The sequence below is a fragment of the Mirounga angustirostris genome, unplaced genomic scaffold (genome assembly GCF_029215605.1).
Source record: "Mirounga angustirostris isolate CCGP_5_RB_7025 unplaced genomic scaffold, mMirAng1.0.hap1 SCAF_5, whole genome shotgun sequence".
NCBI classification, from domain to species: Eukaryota; Metazoa; Chordata; class Mammalia; order Carnivora; family Phocidae; genus Mirounga; species Mirounga angustirostris.
The window spans coordinates 140,963,583-140,979,636 of record NW_026991713.1 but is presented as its reverse complement, the minus strand read 5'-3'; the positions used below and the strand labels follow the sequence as shown (position 1 = coordinate 140,979,636).

Here is a 16,054-nt window from a genome sequence, read left to right as displayed (position 1 = left end):
ACTACCTCGCAGCGCTGTCCCGTCCGCGACGGCCCGTTCCGCTCTGCGCTCTACCGGGTGCTTGGCAGTCGCGGCGCCTCAACTCCTGGGAGCCGCTGTCCAGTAGCTGCCCCGGGACGCTGGCCTGGTCCCTGGAGAGAGGCTGAGGCCTTGTCGCTGCTCTCCGGCCGCCGCCGCCGCCGCCGCCGCCGGTAGCTCGCGGCTCCCGGCCCGCACTCAGGTACGCAGCAGCCCGGCCCGGAGCGGGCATGGGTTTGGATGCGGGCGCTGATTGGCCGGGGTCTGGGGCAGGGGCGCTAGACCTGCGCTGATTGGCTGGGGGGCGGGGCGGCGGGCGCCGATTGGCCGCGGCGCGCCGCCGGCGTGTGCAGCCCCCGCCCCTCGCGCCGCCGCCCCGCTGTCGCCTCAGCAGCCACCCCGCCGCCCCGGGTCATGGTGCTGGGCCGCGGGCTGCTCGGCCGCCGGAGCCTCGCCGCGCTGGGAGCCGCCTGCGCCCGCCACGGCCTGGGTAGGTGGGCCGGCGCCGGCCGGGGCGCCGAGGGGCGCACCTGACAGGGGCCGGGGGCGCGGGGCCCGGCCCGCGGAGAGGGACCCACCGGCGTTGTGACCCCGTAGCGGCGGTTGGGCCGCGCCCCCGCGAGGGGTCCGGCGGTGCCGGGCGGGTGGCCGGCTCCGGGCGCTGGGGGCGGCCGGGAGTGGCCGGGCCGCCGCGGGCTGACGCTGTTTTCTGTCGACACAGGCTTGTAACCCTCGCCGGCGTCCAGGCGCGCCGGTTGGGGTCGAGAAAAGGCCCCGCGGCACTTGAGTCAGACTTTGCGGGGGCTGAAGACAGAGTGGGGTCACTGGTCAGCTGGGGGTTGCTGGCGGATTTGTGCCGGGTAAGGAGACGTGGGCCCCAGGAGCCCCGCGCCCCTGCCCGCCCGCGGCCCTCCTGGGGGTCCCCTCCCCGCCCGGGGGGACCCCTCGTGTGTGCGCCCCGGGGCGGCACAGCCGGGCCTAGCGCCCCAGGGACTGCCTTCCCATCTCTTCCTGCGAGCTTCAGCTGACAAGAAAAACCCGGGGTACACGATTCTAAAGTGCAGATAAAGGGCAGGAAGCCGGGCCAGTACTCGGGTTCCAACAAGACTGGGTCCTGGGGGCTGCGAGGCCCTGGCCCTCCCTCTAAAAGGAGAGGCATTGGGCACCCGGGCTTCCCAGGGCCTGTGCTTCCAGCTGTCAGATTTCCTTTCCCACTGGGAGTTACCGCTTGCTTTGTTGGAATATTTTGACTTTGATTTTGAAATCTTTCTTTATTTCCTGATATCTTATCTGGCTGGTGTGGCAATAGGGGCAGTAGGTTAACCCGAGTCTTTGGGAGATGGTTAGCCGCTGGAGAAATGACCACATAGGAGGCGAAGCCGTCCTTGGCCATTTTAGATCTCACTGAGAGCACTCAAGGTTCTGGAGCGGGTAAGGTGTTGCCATTACTAAGGAAAGAGCCTGTCCTTTTTCCCATTTGGGGACACACCTAAGAGTGTCAGGGCTAGGACTTTTTGCTTCCGGAGTCAGGCAGAGAGTGTAAGTGGGACTGTAGGGAATTGGCAAGATTGTGGCCACCTCGTTCAGAAGGGAGCCTAGTGCCAGCCATTGGATGCCGTGCAGAAGGATGGGCCCAGCTCAAGAGAAGCGGAATAAAACATGTCTTAGGACTTGGCCTGGACTACAGGCTGCACCTCTGTGCCCTCTGCTTATACAAAAGGTCACAGTTGCAAACCAGTGAACTGGAAGCATTTCTCAGGCATATAATTTTTGGAAAAGGAATAAGGCTTCTGGTGGTGCCTGCAGAAATAACTAAGTACCCCAGGTTTTCCAGGAGAACCCTTATAGTACCTAGAGGAGCCTGAGCACAGGATGTAATCATGTTTCCTTCACCTGGGCGGTGTTCCTCTCCCAGACTCGAAGCACAGTCCTGTTTCAGTCCTGCTTTCCTCCCTCCCCAGCCCCCAGTACGCATACTCCGCTCTGTAGTCCTTCCTGGGCTCAGGTAGGGCTGGGGCCTAGGGAAGGTGGAATATCACAGAAACATCATACAGAGATGTTTGTTTTGCTGTGCATGAGGCGAAGGGCCTGGAAAATGCCCAGCTGGTTGTCCAGGGAAAGGGGAATTGGATATCTCTGTGTACTCTTATTTAAAGCTGCAGTTCAGACAGTTTCTCTGGCTGTGGCAGATAAGGTTGAATTCAGCTTTAGGTGGCCGCTGGAGATGTGGTCTGTCAGTCAGTGGGTCCTGCCTGCTTTCTGGATCCCTTTTGGAAGAGGCCCCCATTCCAGCACCTCCCCCAGTATTTCTTGGCTGTCTTCTGTCATTTTTTGTGGTGTTCATCTCTTTGACATTAAGACAAGTATTGTTGGGGCCTCTCAGTTTTTAGATTGAATAGGAGTTTCATTGTTGAAAATAGTTTGGTACCTGACTCCTCGGTGGAAGATGCTTTTGGCTTTTGCTCACTCTTGACACATCCTGGCAGGGTCCTTCGGTTCAACTGGATGGCGATTCTGTGTCCTGCACACTTGAATCTGGAACAAGTCGCCACCTGTCCCCTGTCTCAGGCCCTGGTGTGTTTTGTGCATGATCCAAATTTTGAGTTCCTGCCTATGAAAGTGAATATTGTTTTCCTCTCTGGCTGGAGGCCTAGGAAGGGTCAGAGGCCCTCACCCTCCGGGTTCCTCTCTTTGTGGTCTTTCTGGTTCGGGTGTGAACACCGCGGGACTGGCACTGGTCACTTCTGACACTGGTTTGAATCACAGGCACAAACCAGCACTTCTGTCCTCTGAGAGCTTTCGAAAAAGAAAATCAGGATTATAGTCTGAAAGAAGTGATTTCCGTGAATATGCATGTGGAGAATTTTCTGTGTTTTTCTTACGAATGTGGTAAAATGAGGATATTTTCTTCTTTACCGAAGGAACTCAGAAAACCTGACACGGCGAGCCTCACACTTTGCTGCTCGGCGAGTCACTTTCCTGGAATGTTGTGTCCCCGGGACGCGGGGCCTCCCAGGCTGAGGGTTTGTCTTTAAGTCTCAGCCTGGGGCGGCCTCCCTTGGACACTGACCGAAGCTGTGCTTTGTCTTCAGGCCCAGCCCTGCTGGGAGTCCTTCTCCATCACACAGACTTAAGGAAGAGCTTGACTGTGGAACAGGGCACCATGAAGGTTGAGTTACTGCCCGCACTGACCGACAACTACATGTACCTGATCATCGATGATGAGACCAAGGAGGCCGCTGTCGTGGACCCGGTGCAGCCCCAGAAGGTGGGAGGAAGGGCCCCAGCACCACCTTGTCCCCTGCCAGGGCTAATAGCTGCAGTGTCCTTGTAGCTTGGCTGAAGCTACACAGAAATTCACTCATTTGGTTTTTGAAAAACAACTGGTGGCCTGCCACTCTGCCGTCAGGCAGAAGGCCAGTGAGGGGTGGAGGCTGCCAACGGCTTGGGTGGGGAGAGCAATGGGCTTCTGTCTGTAAGGTCCTGGGCCGCCAGGAAGCCCCGGAGGCGGTGACCTCCGCTGGAGGGGCTTGGAGAGGTCATGGCTGGCCCTGAGTTGCCAATTGGGTCAAGAGAGACCTGGAGCGGGGGCAAGTCGGCAGGGTCACGACAGGGCACGGCCCCTCTTGGCCAATCCTGGGTTCTGCTGGGCACCCTGCAGCTCGGCCGGCCAGTGCCAGGAGTGTGACCATGGCCCCCATCTTGCCTCACGTTTGGTTGCAGGTTGTAGAAACGGTGAAAAAGCATGGTGTGAAGCTGACCACGGTGCTCACCACTCACCACCACTGGTAAGCCCTCACCAGCCAGCTGCTTGGGCCTGTCGGCTCCCGGCCGTGTGCACCCCCGTGTGCACACCGGGCTGGTGTCCGTGGGGGTTGGGCACTTGCGGGCTCCCTGGGCCCTCTTACAGGTGGAGGCCTGCGAGATCGGGGTGCTGGAAGCCCTTGTCCCCGCCCAGCCATGTTCTCTGTGCCGCTGAGGGTCAGCCCCAGTGGGATTCTGAGAAGACGTGTGGGCTCTAGGCTCCGTACTGCTGCCCTGCGCCCTCGGCCCTGGCCCTGGCCTCCATGGGGCGGACCTCCAGCAGCAGGTTCTGGGCTTGTGTGATGGGAGACTAGCTTTGATGTCAGGGAAGAAACTATTCTAGACCTTAGTGTTTTTAAAAATCAAGCAGCTCTGTTTGGAGAGGTTGTGGTTCTCGAAATTGAAGGTAAGGGATGAAAGAAGCACCCAAGTGTTTGGGTTTTAGGGCTAGAGCTGCTTGTCCAAGACCCTCCTGTGGGGTTTTTGAAATTCTGAGACTTTTCACAGCTTGAAAAAAATACTTGTTTGGCTCTGAATTGTCTTTTCCACGTAAGTGCCTGAAGGCAGCCAGCGACTCTCACTGCACTTCACCTGTGAGGTGCGGTGTCTCCGCGGGGGTGTCCTGAGGACGTGGGTTGGCCAGAGTTTGCTCAACGGTGGCCACTTCTTGGTTGATGTCACTAAGGCACCCAGAGTCTTTGGGGTTTAGCCCCGGGGGCATCAGCTGTTAATTCCTGAATGCAGAGGGGTCGGCCGGCAGCCTTGCCCTTGGCTGCTGTGCCGCTGGGCTTTCTGGGAAAAAGCCAGATTGCCTACCCGCGAGCCTCAGGGTTGGCTTCTCACTCCCTTGCTAAGCAACCGCTGGGTCAGTTTTCTCAAGTTGTGATGCTCTGGGGTTTTTCATATGCTTATGCTACAATACAAAACCCCAAATTCGGCCCCAGACTGAGCCCGAGGGCGCCGGGGCCTCCCTCCCTGCACTAGAGGAGATGGTGAGGCGGTGGTTGCGCAGGTTAGCGGAACGTGTGGATGCGTGTGTACGTGTTGGCGCTGCCCTGTGTGTAGCAGATGGCGGGGCGGGGCCGGGCGGCCCCTGCTATCTGTGCGCCCTGCTGGGTCGGGGCCCCTCGAAGGGCTCCGTGGATAAGTGTGTAGTGAGGGGCAGGAGCCCTCGCCTTGTCCTGGGAGGTGCAGGGAGCTTGGTGCAGGGCCGTGGCTGGGCTTAGGCTGTGCACGTTCCGGGTGCGTTATGGGCTGGTCGCTGGCCCCTGATCGCCCTCGGGCATTGGTGATCGATTTATGTATGTATGTTTATTTGTTTAAAGATAAGTGTTTTCATTTTTATTTTTTAAATTTTAAAGAAGTTTTTATTTTAATTCCAGTTAACATATGGTGTTATACTGGTTGCAGGTGTACAACATAGTGATTCAGCAGTTCTGTCCATTACTCCGTGCTCATCACAAGTGCGCTCCTTAATCCCCATCACCTACATAACCCTTCCCCCCACCGCCTCCCCTCTGGTAACCATCTGTTTCTTCTCAAGAGTCGGCTTCTTGGTTTGTCTCTCTTCTTTTCCCTTTGTTTCTTAAATTCCACATATCAGTGAAATCATGTGGCGTTTATCTTTCTCTGACATTTCACTTAGTTTCTGTAGCTCCATCCGTGTTATTGCAAATGGCAAGGTTTCATTTTTATAGTTGAATAATATTCCATTGTGTGTGTGTGTGTGTATGTACACACACATATATATACCACATCTTTGTCCATTCATCAATTGATGGACACTTGGACTGTTTCCATAATTAGTCTCATAGATAATGCTATAAACATCGGGGTGCATGTTTCCCTTTGAATGAGTGTTCTTGCATTCTTTGGGTAAAGACCCAGTACTGCAATTACTGAATCATAGGGTAGTTCTATTTTTGACTTCTTGAGGAACCTCCATACTGTTGTCCAGAGTGGCTGCACCAGTTTGTGTTCCCACCAACAGTGCACAAGATTTCCTTTTTCTCCACATCCTCATGAACACCTGTTGTTTCTTGTGTTGTTGATTGATGTTAGCCATTCTGACAGGTGTGAGGTGGTATCTCATTGAGGTTTTGATTTGTATTTCCCTGATGCCGAGTGATGTCGAGCATTGTTCATGTGTCTGTTGGCCATTTGGATGTCTTCTTTGGAAAAGTGTCTGTTCATGTCTTCTGCCGATTTTTTAAATTGGATTATTCATTTTTGGGTGTTGGGTTATATAAGCTTTTTATATATTTTGGATACTAACCCTTTATCAGATATGTCATTTACAAGTATCTTCTCCCGTTCTGTAGCCTGCCTTTTAGTTTTGTTGACTGTATCCTTTGCTGTGCAGAAGCCTTTTATCTTGATGAAGTCCCAATAGTTCATTTTTGCTTTTGTTTCCCTACCCCTGGCAACGTGTCTAGTAAGAAGTTGCTATAGCCAAGGTCAAAGAGGTTTCTGCCTGTATTCTCCTCTAGGATTTTTATGGTTTCAGGTTTTACATTTAGGTCTTTCATCCATTTTGAATTTATTTTTGTGTATGGTGTACGAAAGTGGTTCAGTTTCATTCTTTTCATGTGGCTGTCCAGTTTTCCCAATACCGTTTGTTGAAGAGATGGTCTTTTTCCCATGGGACATTCTTTCCTGCTTTGTCGAAGATTAGTTGACCATAGAGTTGAGGGTCCATTTCTGGGCTCTCTCTTCTGTTCCATTGATCTGTGTGTCTGTTTTTGTGCCAGTACCATACTGTCTGGGTGGTCACAGCTTTGTAATATAGATTGAAATCCAGAATTGTGATGCCACCAGCTTTGCTTCTGTTTTTCAGGATGGCTTCGGCTATACGGGGTCTTTTGTGGTTCCATAGAAATTTTAGGATTCTTTGTTGTAGCTCTGTGAAAAATGGGGGTGGTATTTTGATAGGCAATGCATTAAATGTGTAGATTGCTTTGAGTAGTATAGACATTTTCACAATGTTTGTTCTTCTAGTCCGTGAGCATGGAATGTCTTTGTTTCTGTCCTCTTCAATTTCTTTCGTAAGTGTTCCATAGTTTTCAGAGTACAGTTCTTTCACCTCTTTGGTTAGGTTTATTCCTAGGTATGTTATATTTTTGGTGCAGTTTAAACAGGATCATTTTCTTAATTTCTCTTTCTGCTGCTTCATTAGCATACAGAAATGCAGCAGATTTCTATGCATTGGTTTTGTATCCTGCAATGTTACCGAATTTGTTTATCAGTTTTAGCGGGTTTTTTGGTGGTCTTTTGAGTGGGGCATTGCCATTTTATTTATCATTAATTTATTTTTAGGGAGGGAGAGAGCAGGGAGGGCAGAGAGAATCTTAAGCAGGTTCCACCAATCTCATGACCCTGAGATCATGACCTGAGCCGAAATCAAGAGTTGGACGCTTAACCAACTGAGCCCCCCAGGTGCCCTGGACATTGCCTTTTTAGAAGACAGCTTCCACCTGCTCAGGGCAGTGGGTCCTGAACTGGGCCACCTGTGAGAGTCATGCGGGTGGGGGCGCTTTAAAACTCCTGCTCTGCAGGCTGCCCCTAGGCCAACTGCGTCAGGATGTGGGGCAGGGAGTCACGACTTGGTGCTCCTTAACAGATCCTCAGGTGACTCTTATGTGCCCAAAGCTTGGGAGCTGGGCCTTAGGGATTATCTAGGTGTTTGGGATTTGGTTTGTTTGTTTCAGAAGCTTCCGCAGCCACAGGGCAGGAGCACAGAAATGCCTCACTTCGGAAAGACATGTCTCAGAATGTTCTTTTCAGTGGACCCAAATGACAAGCCAGTTTCCTGTGTTGGGAGATGCGTTTCTACCGAGAAGGCAACCAGGAAAGGAGACTTGTGGTAGGGGTTTAAGAGCAAGCAGGCCCAGTCCCATCAGCAGGAGCCCAGGTCTCCTTTCCGACTTCCAGGGACCACGCTGGCGGGAACGAGAAGTTGGTCAAGCTGGAGCCTGGGCTGAAGGTGTGCGGGGGTGATGACCGGATCGGGGCCCTGACTCACAAGGTCACACACCTCTCCACACTGCAGGTGAGCAGTGAACCAACGGAAGGCACTCCAGCGGGCAGGGGTGCGGTGGGGACACTGGCCCCCACTCCTGGCATTTCCTCCCTGAGCCAGGGACCCGGCGGGTGGAGGGCGGCATGCGGAGGGTGCCTGGCCGTGGGGAGAAGCGGTCAGGCCCGGTTTTGAGACAGGGAAACTGGAACACGGACAGTGACCCGTCACTGTTCATCTCTTGGACGCAGTGACCCTGTGAGGAAGCGAGAGGGGGTTCCCAGGGGCTTCCACGGGCGCCGGGGGGGGGGGGGGGGGGGGCGGTATGCGCATGCGTGCAGCTCCTGGTGCGCGTATGCACAGTGCACACGGCAAACGGGGCGGAGGCGGGGGTCTGTTCGTGATCGGTGATCCTTGGGAAGGGCACACCGATGCTCATTTTGCGTTCAGTCTTTTTGTAGGCTTGAACATTTTTGAGGTTAAGGGTGGGGGGAGGGCTGTGGGAGACAGGAAGGAAAACCAAACAGAAGGCCAAGCACCCAAAAAGGAAAACTGTCTTTTCTAAGAAGCAAGACACCTGGTTCAGATTTGGCCTGATTTTGAGGTCTCTTCCTTTGGTTTTGCACGCCAGCCAGCACCAGGTTCCAGGGCGGGCCTTGCCTCTGGGGGCCCCTCGGGGATTGAGTCCCACGGTCACCAGCAAGATGCATGTCCTGCTCAGTGGAGCAGCGGTGACCGAAGTCCTCTCGCCCCTGCCAGGGACGCCCCCGTGGGGCAGTGGCGGGTGCGAGGGGGGAGGGACCTGTGGGGGGCCCCCCAGCGTGTGGGGAGCATGTGCCAGCACCAGCTTTGTTTAAGGTGGGGTCTCTCAACGTCAAGTGCCTGTCCACACCATGCCACACTTCTGGACACATCTGCTACTTTGTGAGCAAGCCCAGCAGCTCTGAGCCTCCTGCTGTGTTCACAGGTGAGAGAGTTCAGGTGTGTGAGTGGGGGCGAGGGATTCTCTGCAAAGACCCGCTTTACTTAGGGATGTCTCTGAACACTCGGGGCGAGAAGCGGAGAGTTTGCAGCCAGGCCTGCTGCGCCGGGCCCTCAGGTAGAGCCCACGAAGGGCCCCAGCCTCAGGCTGTGTGAGGAGTACTGTCAGGACAGGCCTTTCCAGCAGTTGGGGGCTTCTCCCTTTGGAGAGAAGGTGAGCCGCTGTTGCTGCTGGCTGGGAGCGGCGAGACCAGAATGGCCAGGTGCATCCGCTGCAGCGCAGAGCAGGCCTGTTGGCTGTGCCCAGGCCCCTCTGCCTCCTGACCTTTCTCAGCCAATATCGAGTCTTGCAGAAATTTAAGTCTCAGTCGTGACGTCACTGCAGCGAGGGCCAGTTGGGAAATGCGATGGGGCTCCTGGAGCAGCTCCGCGGTGGGACCGGTGTGCGTGGGGCTCGGTCACCAGCAAATGGGGCTGTGGCTCCTAGTTCCAGCAGAGGTGCTAACAGGTGGAGGGGCCTCTGCGGCCTTGTGAATCCCACAGCACCCCCACACCGAAGCGTGTTTTTAAAGACTACAGTCGTCAGTGTCCCCAGTGCAGTAGCAGCAGGTGCAGGCCCTGAGCTGACTCTGAGTTTGCGTCGTGGGACCCCGGGGACCCTGGACTCGCTCCGCCTCAGCCCCCGGTGTGTGGGGCAGGGGAACCGGCCCCCGGCGGAACAGCGAGTGCGGAGGCCCCCTGAGTGGCTATGGGCAGCTGGTGTCGCGCCTGCATCCCTGTCACCGCTGCGCGGGGGAAACCCCCAGATGTCAACCTGCCCAGCTGTGGGGGGAGGCGGGTCCCTGGGGACTGCGCAGACGAGAGAAGCCATGTCCCCGCTTTGGAAGGTGGGGCTGCCTGCTGTGAGACCCCGCCCTGAGCCCAGGCGCTATGCGGTGTGCCTGTCCTCTGTGGACAGCAACTGGCGGGACGCAGTGTACCAACAAGTCGTGTAGTGTCCTCCATGCTGAGGCTCCAGTGTCTGCCGCCTGGACAGTGAGGACTGGACATGTGGGAACCAGGGTGTCCAGCGAGGCCCCGGCAGCAGGCGTGGGAATAGGGGCTGCTCCCCTGGAGGGAGGGCCCGAGCTCGAAGTCTCCTGCACCTGTGTGTGCCCCAGTCTCCTCTGGGGTCTTGTGGACTTCTCGCTGGTTCCCAGACTCGACCTACCTGGAGAGGTCCTTCAGGGGACAGCCCCAATCCCACCCGCACTAGGTTGTCCTGTTATCTCCTGGGGGGCCCTGACTCCTGTCTGGGGCGGCCCCATGGTCCTGGGCTGTGGCTTAGGCTCCCTGGGAAGAGGTCTGGCCAGCACTGATGCAGGAGGACACCCCACCACTGGGGCCTGGAGAACAAATGTGTCCGAGCTCCCGTTGGCCGTGGAGCCCTTCCCAAGGAAGAGACCAGGCAGGGAAGCAGCAGCAGATGGCCGGGTGTCAGGAGGAGGGGACGCCCCTTTGAAGGGCTGAGGCAGGAAGGGGTCTGTGAGGTGGTAGGCCTGTGTGTTGAGGACTCAGATGGTGGCTGGTGAGCTCAGGGGGTATCCTACAGGCTCGTGCTGGCCGGAGAGGCTAAGAGGAGACCTAGGGAGGCGGGCCTGGGAGGGCTGCTGGGCCGGTAGGTACAAGGGCTGGTTTGGCGGTCCTGGCGCTAGGGCTGACAAGATGGGGCGGTGAAGAGAGGAGTGGGGTGACCCTAAGGTGTGGGTTTGAGCAGCTGTTTGCGGGGGCTGGTGGTGCCAGTTAGACTTGAGGGGAGAGGTTGGGGGGTAGGAGCCGAGAGCTGGGGGTTAGGGTTTCTTGGTTTGTCTCTGTCCTGCTGGCGGCCCCCCACTGCTCCCTGCCTGTCCTGTTTCTCAGGTGACACCTTGTTCGTGGCTGGCTGTGGGAAGTTCTATGAAGGGACAGCGGATGAGATGCACAAAGCCCTACTTGAGATCCTGGGCCGGCTCCCTCCAGACACAGTAAGCGGCAGCCTGCGAGTGGGGCCCTCACCTCCCTCCCAGGCTGCGGAGAGTGGGGGCGCGGGGGCACTTCATCTGGAAGCGAGGCTTTTCTGTTAATGTATTTTTATTGTTGTTTAACACGCATGCAAGAAGTGTCTGTGTCATGCTTGTCGCTAATGGGACCTAGCCCAGAGCCCCACAAGCCCGTCCTCGAGGGGTCTGAGGGCAGACTGCGGAGACTCCGAGCTCACAGTCTGGTGTTTTCCTCAGAGAGTGTACTGTGGCCACGAGTATACCATCAACAACCTCAAGTTTGCGCGGCACGTAGAGCCCAACAACACTGCCATCCAGGAGAAGCTGGCCTGGGCCAAGGTGAGCGGGGTACACCGTGGGGTGTGTCTTCGGGGCAGTGACCATGACGGGGCTCCCTAGGAGCCACTCTCGGGGTACCATCTCCAGTGTGGGCACGAAGTGCTCCTCCCGGCCCGCCTCAACTAGCAAGGAAGCCCCAGCTGTCTTGTTGAGGTCCTTGTCCACCCAGGGGGTCTGGGCTGGGCCTGGGATCCCGCACTTCTAGCAGGTGCCCAGCGGAGGCCGGAGCTGCGGGTCCCTGACCTGTTCTCCATGTGCTGGGCCACGTGGTAGGCAGGATTGTGAGTTAGCAGCTCAGCCTCCGTGTCTGGGGCCAGCAGTGGGAGTCGCCCCAGAGGCTGCTTGTCTGAAAGGCATTTATTTCTGTGATGACCCCAGGGCTCGGAGGTTTGGTTGCAGGGTTGGCTTCTTGTCCCGGATGCATCCTTGGTGCTGCTGCGGGTGGCTGGGCTAAGGGACATGCTCCTGGATGTGGGGGTCTGTCTTCCTGCCCCTCTCAGTCCCCAAGAGAGGGCGTCAGAAAGACACACCCGGGAGTCCTCTCGTGTGGGGCCTTCTCCGTTCAGTGACGACTTTTTTTTTTTTTTTTTTTTTGAGAGAATGAGAGAGTGCATGAGAGGGAAGAGGGCAGGGGGAGAAGCAGACCCCCTGCCGAGCAGGGAGCCCGATGTGGGACTCGATCCCGGGATTCCAGGATCATGACCTGAGCCGAAGGCAGTCGCTTAACCAACTGAGCCACCCAGGCGCCCAATATCTTGTTAATTTTTACCAAAAAAGTCAGCTTTGGATTGGGACTGTTGTAACAAAAGATTTAGAGAGAACTGAGGTCTTAAAAATCCTGAGTCTTTCCATGAATATGCTATAGCTTTCCATTTATTGAGGTCATTAGTTTTTCTCAGCAATATTTTATAATTATCATTGTTACAGAAATAGGGATATAGTTAACAATATATACAAAGAACTTCATGTTTTTGGATTTTATTGGAGATGATTATTTGCTGAAGTCTTTAGAAATACAAGTGATTTTTGCATTTTGATCTTATATCCTTATGACCTTGCTCAGCTCCCTCATTCTAGCATCTTTTCCAAAGATTCCTTAGCACACAATCACGTCATCAACAAATAGAGACGATTTTATTCTTTCTTTTGCAATCTATGTGCCTTTTTCCTTGTTTTGCCCCCATTGCATTGGCTACCATCTCTAGGACAGTGTTCACTAGAAGTGCAGAGAGTGGGCATCTTTGCCTCGTTCCCAATCTTACGGGGAAGGCATTTAGCCTTTAACCATTAGGTATGATATTAGCCGTGGGTTTTATGTAAATCTTCTTTCTTAGGTTGGAGTTCACTTATATTCCTGGTTTTCGAGAGTTTTTATCATCAGTGGGTGTTGAATTTTGTGAATTGTTTTTTTTCTTCATCTGTTACGTAATGATGTTTTTCCTCCTTTACTCAATTAATATGGTGGAGTACATCAATTGGTTTCAAATGTTAAACCAACTGTGCTTTCTAGACAAACCTTAGTCATGCTGTATTATGTTGCTGTAGTCTCTTTTGTGTTCATAAGAGATACTGGTCTCCAGTTTTATTTTCTTTTTTTTTTAAGATTTTATTTCTTTGACAGAGACACAACAAGAGAGGGAACACAAGCGGGGGAGTGGGAGAGGGAGAAGCAGGCTTCCCTGCTGAGCAGGGAGCCTGATGCGGGGCTCGATCCCAGGACCCTGGGACCATGACCTGAGCCGAAGGCAGACGCTTAATGACTGAGCCACCCAGGCGCCCCTCCAGTTTTATTTTCTTCTAATGTCTTTGATCTTAGTATCAGGGTGATGCTGGCCTCATAAAATGAATAGAAAGTATTTACTCCTCTTTTTTAAGTTTTTCTGTGCTATTTTTTATTCCTTTAATGTTAGAAATCACCAATGAAGTCACCTGGATGTTGAATGTTTTTTTGTGGAAAAATCTTGTTGATACGAATTAATGTCTTTATGTAGAGCTGTTAGATTTTTACATCTTCTTGAGTCAATTTTGTTAGCTACTTGTGTCTTTCAAGGAATTTGCCCATTTTACCAAGGTTTTCAAATTTATTGACATAATTTTCATAGTGTTTTAAAATATCAACTTTGCTGTGGTTTAGTTCATATGTAATGAACCACATTAAAGTGAACGACTGAGTGGATTTTGACAACCCCCCCCCCATGAAATCACTGCCCTTACAATTAAGGTACAGAATATTCCCATCATACCTCATTCTCTCTGCAGTGGTTCCAACCACTGAGGTGTTGTGCCATTGGACCTTAGTTTGCATTTTTTAGAATTTCAGAGAAATGGAGAATACATTATGTACTCTCTTATTTTCACTCAGCAGAATGATTTTGAGATTCATGTTGCTGCATGTATCAGTATAATGAATAGTATTCCATTGGTTGGACCACGTTTATCCATTCACTTGTAGACATTTGTGTTTCCAGTTATTGGCTGCTGTGAACATTTGTGCACGAGTCTCTGTGTGGCATGCCTTTTAATTTCTCGTGAGGAAACACCTAGGAATGAAATGGCTGGGTAGTGTCAGGTACATGGTTGACTCGTGAAGAAACTGCCAGTTGTTTTCCTAAGTGGCTGTTATTTTACATTCCTACCAGCAAAGTGTAGACTTTCAGTTGTCCTATATCCTCACCAATACTTGGCATTGTCATTCTTTTTGATTTTAGTCATTTTAATGGGTATGTAGTGGGGTTACATTCTGGTTTTAATTTGTATTTCCCTAGCGTCTATTAATGTTGAGCATCTTTTTATATGCTCATTGGCCATTTTGTGAAGTGTTTGTTCACATCTTTTGGCCATTTAAAAAATTGGATTGTCTTATTTTTGATAAGAGGATTTTCTCTTTTTTTGGTAAGTTTGTCAGATAGTTTCTCCCATTCTGTGGCTTGCTTTTTATTTTTCAACAATGTTTTTTGAAGAGTAAGCATTTTTAATTTTGATAAAGTCCAGCATGTTAATTTTTTTTATGGTTCATACTTCTTGTCTCTTATCTAAGAACTACTTTTCCCAAGGTCAAAATTTTTCTTTGCTTCCTCTTTTAAGTTTTATAATTTAGCTTTTACTTTTATTTTTTTAAAATATAATTTAAAATTCTTCCTTTTTTTCTTTTTTTAAAGATTTTATCCATCTATTTGAGAGAGAGAGAGACAGAGATAGTGACAGCATGAGTGGGGAGGAGAGGGAGAAGCAGGCTCCTCACCGAGCAGGGAGCCTGACGCGGGGCTCGATCCCAGGACCCCGAGACCACGACCCGAGCCGAAGTCAGAGGCCCAGCCAACTGAGCCACCCAGGCGCCCCAGCTTTTACTTTTAGAGCAGTTGGTCCCCACCCCCATCTGTTGGATATGCAGTGATATCACCTCTTTCTGATGTTGGCGATTTGTGTTCCTTCATCATTCTTAACAATTTTGCTGATCTTTTCAAAGAACAATTTTTGCCTTAATTTTCCTTGTTTTTCCATTTGCCAACGTGCCTGCCAAAGGGCTCTTCTGGGTCTTTCTCCTTGGGAGCCCGTGAAGGGGAGGCCCTGCCCAAACACCCTGTGATGAGAGCTCCCCACCTTCCAGAGGGGTGGTCATCCCAGGGCAGGGACCTGGGGCACTTGGGTGTTTTCTTCTTTTCTGTGTGGTCTATATTTTTGCTGGTTATTCTATACTGTAAAACACAAACTTCATATTAATGAAAAGAAAGTTTGGTATCCCCTCCATCTCCAAGACAGCAAGGGGAGGAGGGACAGGTTGTTGTTGGTGGCCGGGACACTTGGGTCTCCATGGCAGGAAGGAGCCTGTCCTCACACTGACCCAACTCTGTTCACTTTGCCTTCTGAGTTGGACGATGTTTGAAGATCATTAGAAGGTACTTAGAAATGTTACCTTTAGAAGTTTCTGTATCAAAGTGACCTCTGTCCTCTGCAGGAGAAGTACAGTATCGGGGAGCCCACGGTGCCATCCACCATCGCGGAGGAGTTCACCTACAACCCGTTCATGAGAGTGAGGTGAGGGAACACTCCATGTCTGCACCTCTGCCTCACTCAGCCCAACAGTGTCCACTCCCCAGCCCCCCTGCAGACCCCAAATGCTGGAGGCTGCCCTGAACTCTTTATCAAGCACTGCATAGCCTAGGATGCAGGTATCTCTTCTCAGAATGGGGGGATGCTTTCCTTGTGCCCTGGCAAGGGTTTGGGGTCCTTTCTGACCCTGGAGGGTCTCGGGGAGCTTCCACCTGGGCTCTGACCGACGCCAGTGCGGAGTTGGTGTTCCCACTCTCTGGGTTGCCGGCAGGACGGCTTGGCCAGCATGTCTTCCAGTTAGGAACACGCAAGCTGGCCGCTGGCTGTAGCATTTCATTTTTTAAGAATGTCCCAGCTTCTGCTGGCTCTTTTTGTCCCCGGCGCCCTGGTAGAGGCGGTGGGCTGGGCGAGCATGGTGTGCAGCCTGGCGTTTGGCTTCTGCAGGGAGAAGACCGTACAGCAGCATGCTGGCGAGACTGACCCCGTGACCACCATGAGGGCCATCCGCAAAGAGAAGGACCATTTCAAGGTGCCCCGGGACTGAGGCGGCTGTGGGGCCTGGGGTGCCCGTGGCCGCCACCACTCTCAAGCACATTTGGGTATTCAGATGTTTTAGATAAATTTCCTGCCAGGAGTGCAGGAAATCCAGTCTTGGTTTAATTTTAAATTAATCTCAAAGCCCTTTGCCCGTGTTATCAGATGTTCTAATGCATATTTATAAGAGAAGTTGAAAGTGTATTCCTGGATGCTCAGCTTGCAGACTGTGTGTTCTGTCCGGCCTCCGGTGCACGTGGGAGGACCCAGTGGGGACAGACGAGGCTCAGGGTGC

The 16,054-nt window shown here is 53.0% G+C and overlaps 1 protein-coding gene across 3 annotated transcripts; it reads left to right on the top strand.

Annotated features, from left to right (window-relative positions):
• Positions 1 to 79: 79 nt before the first annotated feature.
• Positions 80 to 15,971, top strand: HAGH (hydroxyacylglutathione hydrolase). 3 transcript variants are annotated; one of them, XM_045874687.3, is made up of 10 exons: positions 368 to 508; positions 740 to 878; positions 3,111 to 3,286; positions 3,742 to 3,806; positions 7,753 to 7,870; positions 8,696 to 8,804; positions 10,718 to 10,821; positions 11,074 to 11,175; positions 15,131 to 15,210; positions 15,670 to 15,971. In XM_045874687.3, exons 3-10 carry the CDS (start codon positions 3,182 to 3,184, stop codon positions 15,767 to 15,769), a joined length of 783 nt encoding a protein of 260 aa, XP_045730643.1. In that variant the 5' UTR covers positions 368 to 508; positions 740 to 878; positions 3,111 to 3,181; the 3' UTR covers positions 15,770 to 15,971. The 3 variants fall into 3 exon arrangements, with proteins under 3 accessions (XP_045730644.1, XP_045730642.1, XP_045730643.1); XM_045874688.3 differs by lacking the exons at positions 368 to 508; positions 740 to 878 and adding an exon at positions 80 to 220; XM_045874686.3 differs by lacking the exon at positions 740 to 878 and having other exon boundaries at positions 353 to 508.
• Positions 15,972 to 16,054: the final 83 nt, after the last annotated feature.

Coding starts and splice junctions, on each gene's coding strand:
- HAGH (XM_045874686.3), top strand. CDS start 433: ATGGTGCTGGGCCGCGGGCTGCTCGGCCGCCGGAGCCTCGCCGCGCTG. Junction 3,807..7,752: donor CTCACCACTCACCACCACTG/GTAAGCCCTCAC, acceptor TCCGACTTCCAG/GGACCACGCTGGCGGGAACG. Junction 11,176..15,130: donor AGAAGCTGGCCTGGGCCAAG/GTGAGCGGGGTA, acceptor TGTCCTCTGCAG/GAGAAGTACAGTATCGGGGA.